This window comes from Xyrauchen texanus, chromosome 4 (genome assembly GCF_025860055.1).
Source record: "Xyrauchen texanus isolate HMW12.3.18 chromosome 4, RBS_HiC_50CHRs, whole genome shotgun sequence".
Taxonomy (NCBI): domain Eukaryota; kingdom Metazoa; phylum Chordata; class Actinopteri; order Cypriniformes; family Catostomidae; genus Xyrauchen; species Xyrauchen texanus.
The window spans coordinates 39,289,878-39,313,829 of NC_068279.1; the positions used below are offsets into that span (position 1 = coordinate 39,289,878).

General features: G+C 38.0%; 2 protein-coding genes across 3 annotated transcripts in view; one reads left to right on the plus strand and one right to left on the minus strand.

The window, feature by feature from the left end:
• LOC127639167 (prostaglandin G/H synthase 1-like) overlaps positions 1 to 4,864 on the minus strand; it is a 19,491-nt gene extending 14,627 nt beyond the window's left edge. The window contains exons 1-5 of one of the 2 annotated variants that reach the window (XM_052121057.1): positions 4,665 to 4,864; positions 4,486 to 4,571; positions 4,297 to 4,386; positions 2,805 to 2,921; positions 1,880 to 2,020 (exon numbers count right to left, since the gene is read on the minus strand). In XM_052121057.1, coding sequence (XP_051977017.1) covers positions 1,880 to 2,020; positions 2,805 to 2,921; positions 4,297 to 4,386; positions 4,486 to 4,492 — 355 coding nt within the window. In that variant the 5' untranslated portion in view covers positions 4,493 to 4,571; positions 4,665 to 4,864. Of the gene's footprint in view, positions 1 to 1,879; positions 2,021 to 2,804; positions 2,922 to 4,296; positions 4,387 to 4,485 lie in introns of both variants that reach the window. The other variant, XM_052121048.1, reaches the window with a different exon arrangement.
• Positions 818 to 23,930, plus strand: LOC127639180 (keratin, type I cytoskeletal 18-like). Its single transcript, XM_052121072.1, has 11 exons — positions 818 to 871; positions 12,811 to 13,066; positions 13,458 to 13,869; positions 13,995 to 14,077; positions 14,201 to 14,357; positions 16,420 to 16,584; positions 16,754 to 16,879; positions 18,705 to 18,922; positions 19,048 to 19,073; positions 22,244 to 22,355; positions 22,673 to 23,930. The coding sequence occupies exons 3-11, from the start codon at positions 13,474 to 13,476 to the stop codon at positions 22,713 to 22,715; spliced, it is 1,326 nt and encodes a 441-aa protein (XP_051977032.1). The 5' UTR covers positions 818 to 871; positions 12,811 to 13,066; positions 13,458 to 13,473; the 3' UTR covers positions 22,716 to 23,930.
• Positions 23,931 to 23,952: the final 22 nt, after the last annotated feature.

Sequence of the window (23,952 nt, forward strand, 5' to 3'; positions counted from 1 at the left end):
ATATTTGGCCCGCAGCAGCATGAAGGACTTGAGGAATTTGTTGCCTTTTGCAGTACATAGGCATTGCCCTGGCAACAAGCGGCTGGACTTAGAATGAGAGCAGATTTACAATAAGTTTGCAAATTACTGTAGGAGATAAACCTGACCTTTCTTGATCATTGCATATGTTGCCATAAAATTTACACAATAAAAAACACAACTGACTTTCATGTCCACAAAGGGAAACATTGTGGAGTGCCAACTGCATAATGGGGGGAAGTGATAAAAAAGAAAAGGGGCCACTCAAAACACAGAGCTGTGACTTGAGTAAATATGGGAAGGATGCTGAATTATAGGAGACTCCCTTTGCAAGAACAGATAAAAAGCCATTATGAAATCCATTCAAAGGCCGTGTTGTTTGTTCTGAGAACCTGAAGAACACCATAAAAGCCTATTCAGATACAACACAGCACACTGAGTTGGCAACTAAAATATATCCAAGCAATTTAAATGATAAACAATCTTGTCAAAGTAAACAAAGAAAACACCACAGCCATTTATGCTAAAAACTAATCACAGCCAAGACTTTCTGTCCATACTACACATGTGTGGTCTACATCATCGACATCGTCCATTTAAGAGGATTTACAAACTGCAAAGACCCCCCACCCATTGATTGTCTGTAAGTAGATACTGAGTCAAATTATTTTAGGTTCAAGAGTTTGCATGTCCATAAAGGAGGGGCTCGAGCATGAGGGTCTTGAGCATATGCTGCATGGCTCGAGCAGGAAGTTCCCCCCCTCCGGACTGGTTAACTGGACTTAGTTACAATTGATAGTAAATGAGGAGTTGGGGTGGTGGAGGGATGCGGAAGAATTGTCAAGGGTGTAAGGTAAGCAGCTGCCTATATGTGTTGCACTATGATTGACAGGGCTAACTAGAAAAGCTCCTCCCAAAACTTTGTTCAAAACTTTATAAAATTTTCTCAAAAACTTTTAAGCACTTTGTCTCCGTGGTGCTATGAAAATTCCTGTTTGTTTTGAGCGACTTGTCTATACAAAATAACAGTGACTCAACCAAAGGCATGACTTGGGGCGGGGCTATCTCTTTGTTTGACCAATGGCAGATGGAGGGCATATTCAGAAATCTGTTTTGCAATTCCGTTTTGTGGCGCTAGTGTCGCAGAAATTACAAAATTTAGCTTTAAGTCCTTTTTTTTTTTTTTTTTACAATAAATTCTCCTCCCTGCCGAGTAGGTGGAGATATCCATGAAGAATGTGAATCTCCAAAAACAAAAGAGGAACTCTTGGGTGAAAAGACTTAGCAAGGCTGTTTGAAAGTGGAGATTTATATTTTAAAAAACTAGCTCACCCACACCTATCATATCGCTTTTGAAGGCATGAAGTTAACCACTGGAGTCTTATGGATTACTTTTATACTGCATTTATGTGCTTTTTGAGCTTCAAAGCTTTAGACCCTGTTGACTTTCATTGTATGGACCTACAGAGCTGAGATATTCTTCTAAATATAGTTGTTTGTACTCTGCGGAATAAAGAAAGTCATACACATCTGGGATGGCATGAGGGCGAGTAAATGATGAGAGAATTTTCATTTTCATGTAAACTATTCTTTTAAGCATGAGCATTAGTTGCACTGGTGTTTATAATACAAAATACAAATGTAAATGCATCTCTTAAGAGAGTGATGATATTGTGTTGAGCAATTTTACTCTTAAATATTTTTTATTTTATTTATTTTTTGCCATTTTCAGTGCTGTTTACTGCTATATTTCTGTGTCATTTAGAAGTGTAAATCCTGTGTGCTATAGTAAATCTCCAGAGGACCCGCACACAGAGTGTCCGACATACCAGTGATGTCTGAAGAGTGTATCAGAACTAACCTGTTAGAACTTTATACATCAGCCAATCCCTGAGGGCCGTCTTGTTGATGATGTTCCATAGCCATTGAAAGTGGGTGAGGATGTAGTGGACTGTATTAGGACTGGGTTTCAAAAGTCGATAGACTCTTGTCCAAAACTCAGCTAAAAGTAAAGAGAGGGAGAAAAGAGATCTTGCAATAGTACAATAAAAGGTCAATACATGGGACATTTGTATGAGATATCATAGAATTTTCCTGAAAACTTGGGTAGACATATTGGATTGGCACTACTGTGAAATGGGCTTCCACAAGTTTATTCTCTTTTTTTTGGCTGATCCAATAACTAACTCTGGCCAGCAAACTTCCAAAAAGTACATGCATATATTGCTCTGCATTATTTTGAAAAAAATAAATAATAATAATACCTCTGAGTGCTGTTTAAATCATTCAGCTATTTTAATGAAATTTATATAAATTCATTTGATACCTTAAAACTTTGACTTTCATGAAATATGAAAATGAATTAAATGTTGCTAGCCCATGTTTTTCACGCAGGTATAGGCTGTGACATCATGGCAAAACATTTCAGCTCAGTCCAGCATCTGAGTTTTGGTTGTAAACAGACAACAAATTACCATTACCAATATATCAACCCGGTCTCATAGAAAAATGTTACAATACCTAAATTTTTGCTAAATTATTTTTACACGACTCGTTGTACGTACTGTGGAAAAGACTTTTATTTACCTTCACAAATGATGAGTAAAACATCAGGGGACATAAACATACATTTAACATTTGCATTATATATCCAGCTACATTTACAAGCTTATTGAATGAATTTAGCAAAAATGTCTCTACAGTCAAATAATTTTCATGACTGTACAGGAAGATCAGGCTGCAATTTACAGACATACTGAATGAGATAAAAGAGTAAAGATACGTACGTATAGTGCAATTTTCTCCATAGAATCCAGTTCTGGTGCAGTCACATTCATATCTCTCCAGGCCATATCGAACACACAGCCCCCGGTTTTGACAAGGGTAACAGCAACAAGGATTCACTAGAGAAAACAGTACAGTAAAAATACAGTTAAAGCTGTTATAAAAAGGTTCTATTAGTGTTATCACTAGCATTCCCCAATCATTTTTACTACAGCATTTAGGCGTCATGTAGATATGAAAAGCTACAGCTGCATTATTATGCAACCGGCATAAATGAGAAACATGCCTTGTCTGTGGAATTGCATCATGTGATTTTTGTACCGATCTCTGAGGATTACCGTTAGGAGGAAGTTTAAACAAATTGATTTATTGTTTGAAATAGTAAGAGTAATTTTTCTTTTCTCATTTTTCACATGCTGAACTATGCTTTTAAGTAGGAATACGGCACTAATGCTTCCTCTGATAAGGCCTATTCATAAATACAACATGCATCATATCTTTGCCCACAACTGTCAGTGACATGACCCTCTCCTTCACTTGACAAATGTATGACAGATGCAATGTGGTAATGAAATGTGGTAACTGTGCACAAATTGTGCAGCAGATAACCAAACTCTCCAACTATACTTTCCATCATTCCTTAATGAAAAAAAGAAAGTTTTCTAGCTCACACACATGCAAAGTATACCTGCTGGAAATCTGTGTGATAAATTATTTGACACTGGATTATAGCCTACTTTAACAAAGTTTAATGATACTCAAATAAAAAACATAGGCTCCTATATTAAAATTTTGTGAACTTTTGAGAAAATGCCTTAAGATGCACATGTGATGTAATTCTTGCAATAAAACTGAATTGGTTAATTTTTAATGAGCATTTGTGCATATTTGTTTTGAGAATATGCTAAAAACATTAGCTGTGGTGGTTGTTCTGTAAAAATAAACACAATTTTGCCTTGTCAAAATATTCCAAAAACACTTTGGAAGCTACAATACAAAACTGAATGAATATTATTCAGTTCAGAAAACATGAATATGGTACCAAATTAAGTCCATCTGACCAGTTTATCTAACCAGATACAGACATACACTTGCATTATGCAGTCTGCATATTTAACTAGCATTAGTTAATGCTTTAGTTATCATTAACTAACAATTAGTAATAGATTTCTTACATCATTTATTAATCTTTGTTAATGTTGGTTAATAAAAATACAATTGTGCATCGTTAGTTCATAGTGCATTAACAATTATTAATAAATACAACTTTTGAATTTAAAAACATATCACTACATGTTGAAATTACCATTAACTATGAATTAATAAATGCTTAAAAAGTATTGTTCATTGTTGGTTCAGGTTAACTAATTAAAATGGTAACAAATTTAACTTTACTGTAAAGTGTTACCAAAGCAACTAATGTAACTATTAAATGTTATTTATTTATTTTATGTGGCATATTTTTTATTTAACAGGGCTAATAGTGATACTTACCAATATTTGGTAACGTTGAGCTCTCTTCACCAAGACATAAGGAGATACTCAGCAGCAGGATACATGTCCCCTTGAGTAAACAGCTAAACACTACAAAGCAAAGTAAAAAACAAAACTTTTGTACAAATGTGGGTATACATCATATACAACTGGACCATTATTTTATATGAGGGCTAAAATATTGCTCACCTTTCATTGCAGTTTGATATGAAACACAAAAAAGAAATAAAAGAGGATTCACATATCAGTAGCGCAGAGAATTCAAAAGTGGTGTTCTGGAAGAAGGAAGAAAATCCAAAGAATTAATACAATGTTTGTATTTTTTTTAAAATCACGACATAGCTGCGTACAAAAGGAAGATCGCGCACATTCTGGCTCTCAGACGAGTTTCCACGGATTGATGAGAGAAAAAAAAACGCGCTCGAATGGAATTTGAGTTTTTACTAGAGCGGAAATAACATAAAACTACACGCCTTGATTTCGAATAGGCTACTCTAGCCAAAGCACCATACTAACAAAAACAGGTATTCAATGGTTCAAGTTTGGGTGAAGAAAAAAGAAAAATGATTTTCTGTGGCGCCACCGTGCGTATCTCTTGACCAGAATAACAGATGCTCACAGATGCTCTTGTGCTTTTACTTTTGTTAGTGGGATTGGCAAAATAACATGTAAACGCATTATGACCTGGTCTAATCTAGATTACTCCAAATCCTATATCCTAAAAAGCTTTTGTTGAAAAAATTATGGATAATAAAATCCATCAAGCTGAACAAGCTCATAACAAATATTTAAAACAAAAATGAAGGAATGGTACACGCAGTGATATATACTCGGGAACTTGTTAAATTGAATTCCTCTTGCCAAACAAAACTAGTTCTTAAGAAAACAAATGAGAAAACAAATGAATAAGAACATTTCAGCTTTAAAAATGCAGATAAAATTGTTTTGTTTATCCACATTGTTGGGGAGTAGCGGAATACATGTAACGGGATTACGTATTTAAAATACAAAATATATGTAGCCTAACTTTATTCCACTACAGTTACAGTTTAAATAATTTTTAATTAGAATAGTTACATTCAAAAAGTATTTTGATTAATGAAGAGATTAATTTGCATTTTATTGTCATTTGTTTCATTTAATATTTAGTCCTTTCAGATGGAAAACATTTATACATATAAATGATGCGATACAAAGTGCATTTGAACAGCGGTGAAACACTTTATGATGTGTTCATTCATACGAGCAGACGGAGAAGTTTGAAGTAAGTTTGGAGCAGGAGAAATATAAATAAATCTTGTGTAAATTGTCAGCTTTACGCCAAGCTTAAATGCTATTTCTAGCCATTTTACATGCACATGTTACCAGAAACAATCATATTTTTTTATCAAGAAAATTCACATTGGATCATAATTTCTTTTTTTTCCTGGTAAGACCTTTGATATTAGGGCAAAAATATTATTCTTCACAACAATGTTTTATTATTGTCCTGTAAAAATATCTAAAAATCTAAGAAACAACACTGCATAAAATAATTAGGCTCATAAATAAGCTCAATACATTCTAAACAATTAACCTGTGATGAAGCAGGCAGAGAATGGGGATCTATATGCAGCAGTTTATTCAAAAAACATAAAGAAAAACTCAGAAGAAAGCAAAACAAGGGAGACCTGGCACAAAGCATCCAAAACATGCAAGAACTAACAAGGAAACAAGGAAACTAAAAGGGCTTATATACACAAAAGGAACAAACAAGGGAATGAGGAACACATGTGGAAACAATCAGGGAATCAGAACTAATTAGGGGAAAACAACTCATAAAATGAAAATACAAAAAGGACTAGAAAAAACAAACAGGAACTAAACTAATTTTCAACATAAAAGCACAAAACAAAAGACAACCGTGAACATGACAGAGCCCCCGCTTTAAGGAGCGGATTCCAAACGCTCCAAAAGGCACAAAAAAAGAGAAAAAAAAAACCAATTGTCCAAGGGGGCACAAGGGGCAAACAGGCAGTCCAAGGGGACACAAGGGGAAAACAGGCAGTCCAAGGGGGCACAAGGGGCAGACAGGCAGTCCAAGGGGGCACAAGGGCCTGGGAGGCGGCCACAGGATGGGGACTGGGTCAGGGGGCCTGGGAGGAGGCCACAGGACGGGGACCGGGTCAGGGGGCCTGGGAGGAGGCCACAGGTCGGGGACAGGGTCAGGGGGCCTGGGAGGAGGCCACAGGACAGGTACCGGGTCAGGAGGCCTGGGAGGAGGTCACAGGACAGGGACCGGGTCAGGAGGCCTGGGAGGAGGCCACAGGTCGGGAACAGGGTCAGCGGGCCTGGGAGGAGGCCACAGGACAGGGACCGGGTCAGGGGGCCTGGGAGGAGGCCACAGGACTGGAACAGGGTCAGGGGGCCTGGGAGGAGGCCACAGGACAGGGGCCGGGTCAGGGGGCCTAGGAAGAGGCCACAGGACAGGGGCTGGGTCAGGGGGCCTGGGAGCAGGACACAGGACAGGGACCGGGTCAGGGGGCCTGGGAGGAGGACACAGGACAGGGACAGGGTCAGGGGGCCTGGGAGGAGGCCACAGGTCAGGAACAGGGTCATGGGGCCTGGGAGGCGGAACCATGGAAGGCCCTGGAGGCGGAGCCATGGGGGGCTCAGGAGGCAGAGCTGAGGGAAGTGGCGCCGTAGGAGGCTCAGGAGGCAGAGCTGAGGGAGGCTCAGGAGGCAGAGCCGCGAGAGGCTCAGGAGGCAGAGCTGAGGGAGGTGGAGCCGTGGGAGGCTCAGGAGGCAGAGCTGAGGGAGGCTCAGGAGGCAGAGCCGCGGGAGGCTCAGTAGGCAGAGCTGAGGGAGGTGGCGCCGTAGGAGGCTCTAGAGGCGGAGCCGTGGAAGGCTCGGGAGGCAGAGCTGAGGAAGGCTGTGCCGTAGGAGGCTCTAGAGGCGGAGCCCGGGAAGGCTCGGGAGGCAGAGCTGAGGGAGGTGGCGCCGTAGGAGGCTCTAGAGGCGGAGCCCTGGAAGGCTCTGGAGGTGGAGCCGTAGGAGGTGGAGCCATGGAAGGCTCAGGAATTGAAGCCATGGGAGGCTCGAGGGGTGGAGCCCTGGGAGGCTCGAGGGGTGGAGGGCTCTAGAGGTGGAGCCCTGGAAGGCGGAGCCCTGGGAGGTTCAGGAGGCGGAGCCCTGAGAGGCAGAGCCCTGGGAGGCGTGGAAGGCTCGGGAGGCGGAGCCCTGGGAGGCTCGGGAGGCGTGGAAGGCTCGAGAGGCGGAGCCCTGGGAAGCTCGGTAGGCGGAGCCGTAGGAGGTGGAGCCGTGGAAGGCTCAGGAATTGAAGCCATGGGAGGCTCGATTGGCGGAGCCCTGGGAGGCTCGGGAGGCTTGAGAGGCGGAGCCCTGGAAGGCTCGAGAGGCTTGAGAGGTGGAGCCCTAGGAGGATTGAGAGGTGGAGCCCTGGAAGGCTAGAGAGGCGGAGCCCTGGAAGGCTAGAGAGCCTTGGGAGGATGAGCCCTGGAAGGCTCGAGAGGAGGAACCCTGGAGGCTCGGGAGGCGCTGCCTCTGGGACGGTCGAGGCTACAGGCGCTGCCTCTGGGACGGTCGAGGCTACAGGCGCTGCCTCTGGGACGGTCGAGGCTACAGGCGCTGCCTCTGGGACGGTCGAGGCTACAGGCGCTGCCTCTGGGACGGTCGAGGCTACAGGCGCTGGCTCTCTGACCGTGGCAGGCGGAGACTGGGGAGCAGAAGCCTTTTTTCTCTCCTCCTCCTCCTCCTCCTCCTCCTCCTCCTCCTCCTCCTCCTCCTCCTCGCGAATGGAGCTGGCAACGCTGGCTCGGTGGCCGTGGCAGGCGTGGGCTCTGGCTCGCTGACCGTGGCAGGTGTGGGCATTGGCTCGTTGGCTGTGGCAGGCATGGGGGGATGAGCCATGGAAGTCTGGGGGGTGACCTCAGTGGGAGGAGATGTTACACCATCCTCCTCTACACCCACAGTGAACGGCGAGCCGCTCACTCGTAGAGTCTCCTCCACAAACTCGAGGAGCGTCCAGTGAGGTTCTGCCGGAGGCAACAGCTCCTTTAGTGAACTACAGAGACCTGCTCTGAAGAAAACCACCAAGGAAAATTCTGGGTAGTCCACTAAATATGTCAGATCTAAGAACTCACGAACATGATCCTCAACTGGACGGTCCTCTTGCCTGAGGAGGAGAATTCTGACAGCTGCTAGATCCATAATGGTGGTTAGTTCTTCTGTGACGAAGCAGGCGGAGAATGGGGATCTATGTGCAGCAGTTTATTCAAAAAAACATAGAAAAACTCAGAAGAAAGCAAAACAAGGGAGACCTGGCACAGAGCATCCAAAACATGCAAGAACTAACAAGGAAACAAGGAAAATAAAAGGGCTTATATACACAAAAGGAACAAACAAGGGAATGAGGAACACATGGGGAAACAATCAGGGAATCAGAACTAATCAGGGGAAAACCAATCATAAAATGAAACTACAAAAGGACTACAAAAACCAAACAGGAACTAAACTAAATTTCAACATAAAAGCACAAAACAACAGACAACAGTGAACATGACATAACCTCTTTACCAATAGTCTTTTTGAACATTTATAATAATGATAATGAGAAGATGAATGGAAAAGAAGAGAAGCAGAATTTATTGTTCTTAAAGCTCGTTTAGCTGACGATAAAACACTATGGATGCTGCATTTTATGAACAGTACAGTAAATGTTTTCTTAAAATGAATTATTGTAACCATATACTTACAGAACAAATACATGGTCAGTCAGAAACATTACAGGAAAAACTGTGCATTGAAAAACAAGAAAATATACACCAGTAGCAAAAATATCAGAAAGTTGATGACATGATGAAATTATACATTGTTGCAAGGCATTCAGACATTAAATGATCCTTTACTGTGAATAGCTAACTGTTTAATCACTATTCATGCTATAGCAGCAGTCAGGTGATTTTACACATTATTATCACCTTTGATAATCAGGATTATCACCTTTGATATTGAGAACAATAGAGTATAATTCATCTGTGTAATAACAAAATTAGTCTTCCTGTAAGAGGCTGGATGTAAGGGAAAAGGGATGGGCACAACTAAATTGACTGATTTATTTTATTAAAGGAGAAAACATGGAGTTGTATAAAAAGTACTAGTTAAACTTCTATGCAAAATTTGTGTGAAATTCTGTGTGTAACATTTTTTGTAAAATCTTTAACTACTGTGGATCTCACACTTTTCTGTTTGAAACAGATGATGCAAATGAATAGTTGACTATCTAAATAAAATTCCCCACTCCTGCTTAAAAATATAAATAGCTAGAGTCATGTGGCACCATGCGAGGGTTGGACGTGTGAACAGGGAGCTCTGCATACTTTGTTAGTTTTTAATTCTTTTTGTATCATAAACCGGTGAGATTCGGTACATTCTGTTTCATAACTGTTCTATGAAGACAACATGTCAAAGAATTCAAAATCCTCGGGCTCTGGAGACATTAATAGACACTTAAATGCTAGAGCTGATACCCCTGACAGGGCCGCAGACCCGATTTTTTGCAGTCTAGCAATACATGTGAATTATCCTGTCACAGTTCATCTAAGGATCCAATATTTTATAGTCGCCTTTATTCACTGATGTTCATTGATATGTAATAATAATTGTGGCAAGGTTTGAAGGTCTCCAATTTTGCCTGTGTGTGTTTAATGGCAACCAAAATTTATCAAACGCCCAATAAAATAATGACCATTATCCAGTGAGCTATATACTGATGACAATAACAGGCAATGAATACAGCATGATGCATTGATCTACTTCTCTGTCAATTCATGTCACCATTTCATGAAATATTCTCTAAGTGTTCTGTTGATTTGGACACAATTAAACTTGCTGTGACAATAGCTTTACAATAATTCACAATGGCAAAAACAGACAGAAAATGGCTTGTTCATCCTTGTCATTTATCGGTAATTTCTCTCCTGCACCTATACTCTTTATCTCGGTCTACACAGGCCAAGTGATTAATTCTCAAAGCCTGTCTTTCTCCCAGCTAAAACTATTACCACATCTCTCAGCTGAGGGTCACATTATCAGGCATGTCCTGCTGGTATGACTAGCTCTCCTTTTACTGCAAGGACTTGCATGCTCCACATCATAAGAAAAATACAGACTGTATTCAACTACTTTACTCTTCCTCTAAGCGTTAGTTTGAATTAATCGAGTTATGTTTCCTGTATGACTTGCAAAAATCCTCAGCCAACACCACTGTATATGGGGGTTCTTCAACTTAGGGGAATTTCATGTCCCAGGGGTAATGTTTTATTATAAGTAACTGATTTTTCTCCCCTTTTTGTTATTTGAAGATCACATTACATCTGATTTTGAAACTTTTTACCATGCCTTCTTAATTTATTTTTGGTACTTTTCAAGTGTATAGTGTTCCAGATTTTATTGTTTTATCCTTGTCCCAGACCCATTATAAAAATACTAATTAATACATGTTAAAAACTATGATAATCTATACAAAGAGAGTGAAATAAAAATAAATAATTTCAATATTCATTGAGTGAAAATCATTTCTATGAATTTTTTATTAAAAAAAATATGAATGGCATCAGTTTAACCACACCAAACAATTTAGCCTTAAATAATTTTTTTCAAAAGTTAGTATAGCCTACTTGTTATGTCAGCAAAAGTGTCAGAAAAGACCATGCTTCAGATAATATTAAACAATTGATATTTGATTAAAACAAAGGTAAATGTCAATTGTGAGCCAAATATTTTTATTGCGCGTAATTTCCAATCATAAAATGTTAGCTCTGAAATTAGTCTTGGCAACACAAAGAAGTTGGCCTTTTTTTCTTTTCTTTTTTTTTTTTTTAATCTCAGAAACGTTAAAAATGGATGGAAATTGTAATTTCTGTCACTATCATTTCCACCACAGAATTCTCAACTCAACCCCGCATTTAAAAGCATAAGATAACATGTTTACTGATAGTGGCACCTGGTGGCCAAGATTGGTACCGCATTCCTTTTTTTGAAGAGAAAATTTAATTTTTAGAAGAGAACTGGGGCACAGTTAATTTTTTTTTTCAGCTTGCGGTTCCGTAGATATGTATATCTGACATGTAATATACCAATATTTGAAAAGTTGCAACTTTTTATTACTCAACTAAACGACATTTCTGCTTCCGCATTTAATGTTCAGATTAATGTTCATAGAGTATCGTCTGGGAGTAAGTAAAAATAAAAAGGCTAAAATTAGGCTTCATAGCTATGTGAGACATCCCTTACAAGAAATGCACCATGTATAACTTAAGATGGTGACGCCACGGAACTTTGATAAACACTGGTTCTGAATGATTACCATATTCATCCAAAGTACCTTAAACTATTTCCACTGTATTGCCATCCATGGTAAATGTAAAAAAAAATAAAAAAATAAAACATAAAATATACGCGATAGCGCCATCTTTGATTTTTAATGGGAATGACAATGAAGCTGTGAGGTATTGACTTAAAGTCTCTTCAATGGCACGAACGATATAAAGCTGTATAAAGTTTCTAGATCACATGATTGTCCACAACTCATGTTGTCTTTGAGTTCTTTGTATAGGCCTACTGAATGTTCTTGGACAAATATTTTGTCACTGCTTTATCGCAGAACGATCCAAAAACACTTTCAACTGCAATACAAACCATTGAAGAGACAAATCTATCTCTCACAGCCTCGTTTTTATCCTGATTAAGAATCAAAGATGGCGCTAGCGTGAATATGGCCTATAAGCTCTGCAAGAGACATTCACACCAATGTTGAATCAGTGAATATGCCTATAAAGTGAGTAATCCTAATTGTGGACTTTAAAAAAATATATATTATACAATGCACAATAGATTCAGAATTCATGATCACACAATGAGAGCAAGAATTTACCACACTGTATGGTTACTAGCTGATTTGGTCAACCTCCTCCCCATACAGGACAATTTCACAGTGGTTTTGCCTTCCGGCTCACTCTCTGTTGCCTCATTGTTTGAGCTTCTTCATGGCTAGTGAGGTCTAGGAGGACCGTCTCCATGTAAAGTACAGCTCTCACGTTACAGGTCATTGTACCCTCATTGAATGGTGTCAGTATACAGAAATGTACTTCTTTTCGTCTCTCTGAAAGTTTACACAAGGGTCAGATAAAAATAAGGTTATGTTTACGCTGTTATTACGGTATGTTTCACCATTATTAATCTGTAGCAATCTTGATGTCCTTTAAAAGTACAAAAAAAAGTCCTCATTCATTTAGCATCTTTTTTTCCATATGACTTTGAAAGGTAACTTAGCCAAACATCTTTTCCACAGAAGAAAAAACAAACTTGTTTGAAACAACATGGTAATGAGTAAATGATGACAGGATTTTAATTTTTAGTTCAACTATCCTTTGAATTTAAGTTTCTGACAAATAAAAGTAAATCATATTGATGAATTCATAATTTTTTCTACTTTTGTTTTTGTTTGTTTCTAAGACTATTATATGCTTATGAAATGCAATGCAGTACGTGGCTTGTGCCTTGGGAGAATTGCATTGTGTTGTATCGGTTTCGGTCAAGGAACCTGTGGAGTGATGTGATTGGCTGGTCATGGATTTCCATAGCTAACTGCTCTTTGAGAACAGTCCCAGCATAAATACTCTGCCACACCTGAACAATTACATACAAGCCACTAGTTCTTTACAGGACACAATATTGCACAGGCTCTGCTCTACATCTGGAGACAATCTGTGTAAGTACTATTTAAAATGCACAATTTCTCTATTCTTTATTTGCAAAGAATTACCTGCTAAATTAAAATAGTTATTTTTGTCATGAGAATACAATCTTTTTATATCACTTCAAGTTAAGACTTTTCTAAATATAATTCTTCATAGCTGTATGATAGATAGTTGATAAATAGTTGTCAAGGCCCATAACTGATGCTTTTTACTTTATTGAGAGTATATTATCAGAATATTCAGGGCTTAAGTCAGACTCTAACTATAGACTTTATATGGCATGTGAAATATATATATATATATATGTATATATTCAGGTCATTTTGTCTGTGTAACTACTTTGTACATTGTTACAAACAATGAACCTCTGACAGTATTTCTTCACCATTATTGCACACACAGAATCTCTGTCAGCATCATGACCTCCAGTTTCTCTACGCATAGCTACTCTCTGGGGCGGCAACTCTCATTTTCCAGCATGTCCTTGCGTGACTGTGGGGTTCGGGGGCGCTCTAAAGTCCCAGTGTCCCTGTCCTCAGCCAATACTTTGTCCCTATCTCGTTCCACCTCTCTTGGAAATGGCCTAAACGTCCTGAGCAACCTCTCACTGAATGGTTTGAGAGTTGGTGTCAGTGAGAAAGAGACCATGCAAGGTCTAAATGACCGACTGGCCAGCTACCTAGAAAAGGTGCGTTCACTTGAGAAGTCCAATGCTAACCTGGAGCTGAAGATTAAGCAGCTGATGATTGAGCGTGCACCCAAGGGTCACGACATTGAGGGACTGATGGCTCAAGCACATGCAATTGGACAAGAGGTTTGTGATTTTACCTCAATGTCAGGTGATCTGGTGCAACTAAGAGTTTCATTCAGAGCTAAGTGATGACATTACATAGGAGCATTTAGCTTTTATTCACCATTGTCATCACTTCTGCTCTCTAGGTGAGGAAAAAGACCTTGGAGAACGCTCGTATAATGCTGGAGATTGACAATGCCAAGCTTGCGGCAGATGACTTTAGGGTCAAGTGAGTTTTGCGCTTTTTGTTACTTCTTTTTTATAATCCCTGAGAAAGATCCACGATGAAACGTGTTGTCTTTTGTACTAATGTGTAAGTAAGTTTTGGGATATTTTATGTCTTTATGAACAGATGGGAGGCAGAAGCGACTCTTTGCCAGTCAGTTGAGAGAGATTGTCATGCCTTGAGAAGGGCTAAATCTGATCATGATCAGATCATCACAACCCTCCGAGGAGACCTGGAGAGTCTGAAAGAGGAGCTCTATTTCCTGAAGAAGAATCATGATGAGGTTAAACTCTTAACCAGCACATAACACATTATAATACATATTTATTTAACAGGATATGTCATGCATTTGTCCCCCAGGATAGTAGTTTGATCTTAGAAATTACCGTATAGTCATGTAAGAAACCATCCACATTTTTTTAAATAATCTGAACAACATTTTCTAAATGTTCTTTTTTTTCTTCAATTATTTAGTGGGCAAAGATGTTACACTTCCCTTATCTCCCACAGTTGTCATTCTGACAGATGGAAAGACTCTGTGCTGTAAACAGTTACACCCATTTCAAGCTATTTTTTTTTAGATAGATATGTAGAATAAACAGTGTGTAGGAACACACCCACAATCACAAACATATCGGTTCTGACCTGTAGTGTTGGTGAACTAGTGTTTGGACAGACAGGTGTGTTTCCACTGAAATGTTGCATTTAACCCTAAACAGATTAATTACTTTACAATGAGAATCTGGCAATTGACATTAGTCAAGAGAGAGTAAGTAGTCACAGAGGTAGGCATGTATTCCTATATTCTATAGAAAAATATGTTTTGATGTAGAACAGAGCTGTAAGCCTTGATTTTCCATTTAATCAATGTACTGCAACACAAAATGTATGTGCCACATACTGTGCAGTACCTCCAAGTATTTGGACACTTAAGCTACACTTAAAACTGTATGGATGTCACTCCATTAGATAACAATAATATCTAATTAGTCTTTATTTTGAGGAAAAATAGTCCAAGCACACTGTGTTTTAAATGAAAACTATAGATTTATTGTTCAGGACACTTTCTGGTTTATGTCCACAGATATTGTGATGAACTAAACCTGTGGTCAAGGGCGTATTGAGTGATTTAGGGGCCCCAGGCATAGTACAAGAATGGGGCCCTCTTTAATGACACACATTTAGGTTGATTATATCTTAAAGGTACTGTAAGCCTTTTATAATTATTATATAATATAATTATTATTATTATACAATTTTTCATGGAATGTTATGGAGAAACTATTCCTATGCCCTGAAAGATATCACTGAATATGATTACATGGACACCAGAAAGCGGCTTATTGCGAGAAAACAGTGTTCCCATTTACATGCACTGTATAAACGGTGTACATTACTCCCGTATACATGTGACTCGATCAGTAAGCAGCTTTCTCCACAACAATGTAATTTTCCTGCAACGCTTGTGTAAACGACACACATGGCATCCGAGGAAGACTTCACTTTTTAACTCTCTGTTGAATTGCTTTATTTCCAGATATTCCAGAGTTGTTAATAATGTCTGACAACACATTATAAAAACACATCTGGCTACTGCAACACATAATATACTACTTTAATACCTTTTTTTGACTTTGAAAGTTTCCAGAAGGCTTTGCTCAACATTTAAATTTGAAAACATAAAAAATTTTTTTATATATATTTATGCTGATAAATAGAGCGAAAACGTGTCAACAGTCAGATAATTTTTTTAATTTTATTTACAAGTGTCAACGGCCAGATCATAATTATTATCAACACTGTGTATTGGTGAATATAGTGAGTGCTGTGCTCGTGGAAAGGGGGTGGGGGGTATTTATTTTTGATAAAGGAAGAGAAGAGAAGATTGGGAGAAATTGGAACATCCAACAGCCATCAGTTGTAGAAAAGAAAGTCATGCCTTACAGGTAAAAGAGCCAGACATCACCTGTCAATCAACTTGAGAACGCATATGATACTATTGTTGTCATATTTTACTGCTGGTTTTAAATACGTTCTTTGATTGTGATCTTGACCAACAATTGTTTAGAATTTTGGTCTTTTCCCATTCAAGCAGACAGGAGCTGTACTTTTATGCTGCTTGGGAGCTTTCCAAAGATGGTTGCAGAGTGACATTCTGACAATGTGCACTGACATTCCTTGAAAGGGACTTTGCTTGGTCTGACACTTTGCATCGAATGCCATTAAAGTCATACATTTAAAGTATGGCTTAAGTGTCCAAATACTTTTGCGGTACATATTAAGAAAATATACTTTTAAAACTACTGTATTAAATCACCGATTTCAACACCTCTGTCTCCATGAAGGAGATGAGCTCTCTGAAGTCCCGTCTAGCCAATGAGCAAGTGAATGTGGAGGTGGATGCAGCCCAGGGCCCAGACCTAGGAGGCATTATGGCTGAGCTAAGGGCCCAGTATGAGTCGATTGCACAGAAGAACAAAAAGGACACTGAAATGTGGTACCTGAAGAAGGTAAGTATTAAATCCAGCATAGAATCCACAACCTGCACACCTGAATTATCTATTTTTAGATTCCTGATTTAAATGCAAACACAGGTGTTTGAATGAATATGTGCTCTGTAATACAATAAGCACATCTGGTGTGTGTGTGTGTGTGTGTGTCTGTCTGTGTGTGTGACAGCTGGAGACCGTGCAGTCACAGGTGAAGGATAGTAATGAGGCTTTGCGTTGCACTCAAAGTGAGCTGAATGAAAGACGACGCTTCCTGCAAGCTTTACAGATGGAACTGGACAGTTTGCGCAAACAGGTGACATGATCGATGCTAAAATTATGTAGGAAATGAAGTCCTCATTCCAAACCTCCATTATTTTCTTATGAACACAAAAAGAAAAATGTTCATGAATATCCCAGACTGTCTTTTCAATACAATGGCAGTTGATAGTGCCTCACTTTAATGTTTAAAAAGGGCCCAAATAATCATAAAAGTAGTCCATGTGGCTCGTGCAGCATATTCCAAGTTTTCTAAAAGCATATGAGCATTTGGTGAGACAAAACGTGAAATTCAAGTAATTTTTCATTGAGCACTATAAACGTTCACAGTAGCTATGTTTCCATCCATGTTGTGAATTCAATTTATTCAAAAAACCATTAAATCACAAAAACAATGTAAGAAAACAGCCGCATTTCTATTCCATGTGTTCAAAACTACAAAATCGTCACTTCTGGAGAAATTGTAGCCACAGTGACTCTTTTATTACTAAAGTACTCAATGTTTAGAGCACACAGACAAAACACTGTAAAGAACTTTGTCTCATGTCTGGGAGCGACAGCACGCCACACAGTTCTGGGAGCGCTATATGTGTGCATTCCTCCATTCTTATGACTTTACTGTGCAGATATTTTTCAAAAGTGTCAATAAACCTGCTCCTTGGCACAGTTCACGTTTGTATTCAACAAACAGTACAGCTTATTTGCTCTACAAACACTATGCAGACTTTGGATTTTCAGGACAGCAGTATTTTAGGATGACTAGATGTGTTGATGTGTTGATTGGTCCACTGGTTATTCAGTCACATTGATTTTTTTTAATGCACATCTTGTATTCCTAATAAATAGGGGATCGTACAGTAAATGTGTTTCCATCATAGTTTATGCGCATTTCTTCTTATTTAATAAAATATTTATCTACCTCAAGCGAGCCTATACATTTCTCATGCGTATTTTGGGGATTTACATCCAGCAGTTTTTAAGCGATATCTCAAAATGTGCTTAAAATATGTGGATATAAACCCAGCTAATGCCACATGTGAGAGCTTGATAGGGCAAAACAATTCAAGTTCTCACACGAACACGCTTGCCACTTTGAAACAGATTATTTTATAGTACTCATAATCATACAACAAATTTTCATTTTTGGGTGAACTCCTCCTTTAAAGGCCACAGTGAGCTCTTTGACCCATCGGGTTCTTCTTTTGCGTTTTTTTGGAATTGCTTTGCGACATGCAGTGGTTTAGCTTGGTTTGGACCTATTTTCATTAGCGGAGCAAAAATAGACAAAATAACTTGCCAAACTGTGTCTAAAAATAAATTGTTGCATACATGCAATATCACACTCTCAATTGTGCTGTTGTACTGAATGTCAGCACAGCTGTGACTACCTGCAGCACTCGGGTGGGTTATATTTAAGCACTAATATATTGCTTCAATTTTACAATTGTAATCGTGTATTCATTAGTTTGTCTACAAAATGGTCAGAGAACATGTCAAGGCTATACCTTCAGCACAGGAAACCACAATATGCTCCATCTGCTGCTCTTTCTGATACAAACAAACATCATATTTCAACACTTTTTCACATGTATAATAAATCACTCCATAATGCATGTGATGCCACAAGTGAACAAGTGATGACAGTCTAAAACCACATCAGAAGATATATACTTCCCATGGTCTGGACAGGTGATAAGAGCTTTTCAGCAGGCTTAATTGTTCACACATACCATTTATAGATCAGGCAATTAATTCTTGTTGTCACTTATTTCTAATAATCTCAACCTTAAGCAATTCATCAAACATTTTGACCTTGCACATTTACTATCTCATTACTGACTGAACATTTTGGCTCACCTCAGGTTGGTGTTCTTGAGGGGAACCTTGGAGAGACGAATCAAAAATACACTTTTGAGATTGAACGACTTCAGGGTGCACTTACACAGTTGGAGGATGAACTTTCACAGCTGCGTTTGGATATGCAAAAAATTAAAACCGATTATGAACAGCTTCTGCGAATCAAACAGAATTTGGAGCTGGAGATCGCCACATACAGAAGATTGCTGGATGGAGAGGAAGTGTAAGAAGATTTCTATTTTTTGTTAAGTTGAAAAATGCTGTCTTCTAGTGTCACAATACAGGCAATACTAAGGGAAGCTTACATACCCAATAATTTGTGTCATTTGTTTCATTTCTGTTTTTCAGGATAAAAGAAACACCTCCACCTAAAAGTAAGTCTGTTCTGAATGGACAGTTGTAATACAGTACTATTTACCTTTTCCCTAAATGTGGAATATTTACACGATTAGCCTGTTTTCAATTTCTAGTCTCCAGTCAGTGTTTCACTCGCATCGGCATATATTCTTAGTGGATAATGTGATGTTTAAGGGACAACAGAGCTAAAGGAACACCTTAAGGAAAAAAGTTTTTTTTCTGTTCACAAAGTGTATCAAGATTCAAGAAATACATTTCTTTTTATTGACTATCAAAGGATCAAAATAATTTGTGTGAAAAGAATTAACAATAGAATGCTTATATAAATATATATGGGGGGCATTACATCTTAAGGATTCTATAAACAAATTAATCTCTGTTGTTAAAGGTCAATGTGAGCCCACAAAAAGGTGTTTAGGAAAGTCCTGTGCTAGTTTTTGTTGCTATTTAGTGTTTTGGGAGGAAATAAAATCAAAACCTGCACAAGCTGAGCCTGAAATACATTTTTACTACAAAAAAAACACTTGTTTTGGTAGTTTTTAAATTGTGTCTCGAGAAACAGAAAACAGTCAATTAGAATCATCATGTTGTGCCCAGCGGTTGCTCAGGAAAACTGTGGATAACTCACAGTTATAAAGATAATGGCTGCATCTGAATCCTAAAGTAGCTGCCTTGTTGCCTCGCTGACCTATCAGTCAATGACTTTGTTTGCTTAAGAGGGTACCTCTGGAAACTTGTTTCGGACAAGCTACTGAGGCAGTATAAAGTCACATCGTTCCAAGAGAGTAAAAATTATTCAATATTGTACTTAAGTATTATTTTGGGGGGATTTGTATTTTACTCGAATACAATTTAAACTAAATACTTGTACTTTTACTTAATTACATTTCTTCAGAAAATGTTTTACTCTTTACAATTTTATTTAAACTTGAAAAGTACTCACTCACTTTCTCCAGAAGTGACGATACACTTACTGGATTGAAGTTGCCTTTTCACTGCATCTGACAAATGACAGATGACAGACCAGAGGTCAGCATTTCAAATGGAGTGTCGCACGGCGGCTGTGTGGAGTTCCGGCCATCTGCAGAGGTGGAATTTTGGATCTGATTTGAGATTCGGATATGCTGAAATATTTGTGCGACTAGACTGTATGTGACCGTCTGACTGAATGTGATGTATTCATTCAAAACTAAGAGCACGAAGGTTTTTGTCCTAAACTTCACATTATTCGACAGTTATGAGCTCAAAAATTATCATTCATGTTGCAATATATATAAAAACAAAATGCTTTTGTAATTAAATTAAATGTTTTTGCAAGTGCATTCAAATTACACGTCTCAGGGTAGTTCCAAAGTGAAATGTCCACTGTGTGGCACTAAAAGTGAGTGAAATGACCTCCTAAACAGATGAGGTTTTTAAGGTTAATATTCTATCAAGATAAAAAAAATAGTGTCATAAAATACACATTTTTGAAGCAACCATATCATTTTGTGGTGCTCTATGACACTTACGGCTCACGTATCGACTCGTGTGCTCTTCAGGACTCTGCACAATTTGATCACACTTAAACAAGCTTAAACATGTAGTTGGTTATGTAATGCAAATGTTAAAATGAGTCATGTGCTATAGTAAATGTGTTTATATGTCATAAGATAGCATTGTGTGAGGAACAGAGTGAAAAGTCATTGTTGTTTTAGCGCATCAAGTGTTCATTCCACTAGGAAATTGCCCTGTTAACACAATAGGCCACATAAAAATTATTTTGCAAAGATTTTTTAATTGTAACATGATTCTATGAACAGCAAATGCCACTGGGGGAAATATGACAGTCATCAGAGAGAGTAATATGGCGCCTTAACAAACCAACCAAATTTAACAACATCCTCTCTTACACAATCTCCTCTCTTGATTTCATTCTAGCTAGGAAAAAAGTTACTTTGTACTTTTTGAATACTTAAGTACAATTTATTGTGAACAATTTTTACTTTCACTCAAGTATGTTTTTGGCTAGATACTTGGACTTTTAATTGAGTAAAATTTCCACTCAGTATCCATACTTTCACTTAAGTATAATTTCTGAGTACTTTTTACACCCCTGCATCCGTGCTAGGATACCAGCACTCATTCTGTCCAACTGAACCACAACAGACTATAAATATAGAACAAAATCAAGTTCATTATAATCAATATAACCAAGTGTATATTTCATAACTATAAAACTCCTTTCTCACAAAAAATGGAATCAAAAGTTGGAAAACGTGGGAAAAACTAACAGACATAAACTGGCTATCAACTGCCTCTTAGTCTTCGGATGGCATTTTCTTTCTTAAACTGTGGATCGGCACGCAAAGGATTGTGGGATTTCATAGGCAGCGAAGGATACATCTATGCTGCCTTTAAAAACTGATCAGATGAAGGAATCTTAGTAGACAGGATGTGACGCTAGCATTGAAATGTTCCTTCATCCCATCCTACCTCCATATACAGCATTTTCCCAGTTTCGGATGCAGCCAATATATTATTAATACTGTTATATCAGTAACATTTATTATAGGGGTCATATCATGAGGAATTGATTTTTCTTGACCTTTTGATTTTAAAAAGTGTTCCGAACTTTAAACAACATTCTGTAGTGTGTTTCACTCCAAGACTCTTCAGCAATCCCAAATAACCATTTATTCAAACAGCTGCAAAAACAGTTTGTAACATTATAAGTGGACCACAAGGGAAATGAAATTAGAGAGAGAGAAAAAAGTATGATGTGATTTCTTTAAGTTTAGTCATACCGTAATTGTCTCTTGTCTCTTGACTCTTGGACCCTGTGACTCTAGTAGCACTTTATAATAGTTACATTTGTTAAAATGCATTAGGTATCATGAACTAACAATGAACGATATATTTTTAAGAAGTATTTATTCATCTTTGTCAATGTTACCTGATAAAAATACAATTGTTCATTGTTAGTTCATAGTGAATTAACTTTTGATTTTAAAAATGTGTTAGTATGCACAAGTTAACATTAGCCAAGATTATTAAATGCTATAAAAGTATTGTTCATTGTTAGTTAATATTAACAAATGTAACCTTATTTTAAAGTGTTACAAAGTTAATAATTGAAATTATTAGACCATGCTAATTGCCAAATAATTAAAAGACTTTAAAAGTGTTGTTTTTCTTGCCCTTGAAGAAGAGCCTCAAGTGAGAACCAGGAAGATTGTCAAGGTGGTCACCCAGACCATGGTAAATGGACAGGTGGTGGATGAATCAAGTGAGGTGGAGCAGATAGAGGAACGAAAAAAGTGAGTCTGGCTCACAAGTGACACTGATCACAGTCCATGTTTGTGTACTTTGTAATCAGTGGTTAAATAGATAAATCACAAGAACGGTGTTCTGTTCATTATGTTTTGATAGATACTAAATAAACATTCCCCTTAAAAAGTGATGTGTCAGTTGTCTCGATTTTTAATATCAATTAGTTTCCTTCAGGTATGCAATGTAAAGGGCTTTAGAAAATTAACAAACACACTTTCTTAAATGTCTCTGTTCTTTTACACTTTTTACATTTACATTCACTGTGGAACCTGTACACTGATATTTTTTTTCTTCACTTCTCTAGGTCTGATTCTTTGCGGCGAGTTGCATTAGAGCGGGTTATTTAAGATTAGCACAAAGTCAGACAGTGAAACTAAATATATGAGAAACTAGCTGATATCCTGAATGAGGTACTAATTGACTGGTAGAAAAATTATATGTATAGCTGTGGCTTGGGATTTAAACCTAGTCTGGTTACAGTGGCTGTGCATGATACTGTGTGTGAAACTGAGCCAAACGACTAAATCAAGAGGTACTCAGTTTGAGAACCACCGACTGAAAAAGCCCTGACACCAAAACTCTGGGGTTTCAAATATCATGCTTTTGTGAGGGTTTTTTATACATGACAAACAAGTGCCTTTACTTTGGTTGGACGGATGATAGCTGCACTAATAATCTCATTTATTTTGAGGTTGTAAGATTGAAGATTTAATTGGTTAACAATATTAAATCCATTTAAATGCTACATTGCTAAGTTTACAGTATGTTATTGCATTGTGTCTTTATGGCCACAGGCCAGTTTCATATATCCATGACCTGAAAACTAGAATCTGTTATTCCTTTTTAATGATAACTGAAATTTTCCAATACATCATTTAAAACAGCCTTAAAACAACATATATCTTGAGTATTTGGGATAACTTTTTGCGCATACACTATGTAAATGTAACAACACTTAAAAACAAAAATATGGGGCAGATTAAAAAAGAGCACATTAGTAATAAACAATCTGTATTTTTGATCTTTTATTGATATAGAGGGCACATATGACAAACAGAGTTGTGTGAGATGTTCAGAGTCTGGAGTGCAGCTCCTTATGTGGTATATATATCTCATATGCAAACCAATGTACAATATGATGGGAAAACATGATAATCTATCTAATACAAAGACATTTTGACAATAAACTTCAGACTGATCAGCCAGAGTGTATGAGTGCATTCAGTGATTCTAAATGTATTTTTTGGTCTCTTTATGAAACATTAGATCATATTTTGCTATCTGAACCTGTAAAGTAGGTCCACCTTGCCATTGTTTGTGAATGATTGTTACTGTAAGACAAAATACTCAAAGGAAGCAGGAAGGACATCTTGGTCTTGAGTTGACGATGCTGAAGTCTTTATTGTTATATATTTAATGTTTCATTTATTATTTAATGTATTTAAATATAGTGATTCGTGATCATTCCATTAAAAGAATAGTTCACCCCAAAATGATAATTCTCTCATCACTTACTAACCCTCATGCTGTCTCAAAAATGGACATAGTACATCCTTCAACATATCTTCGTTTAAGTTCCACAGA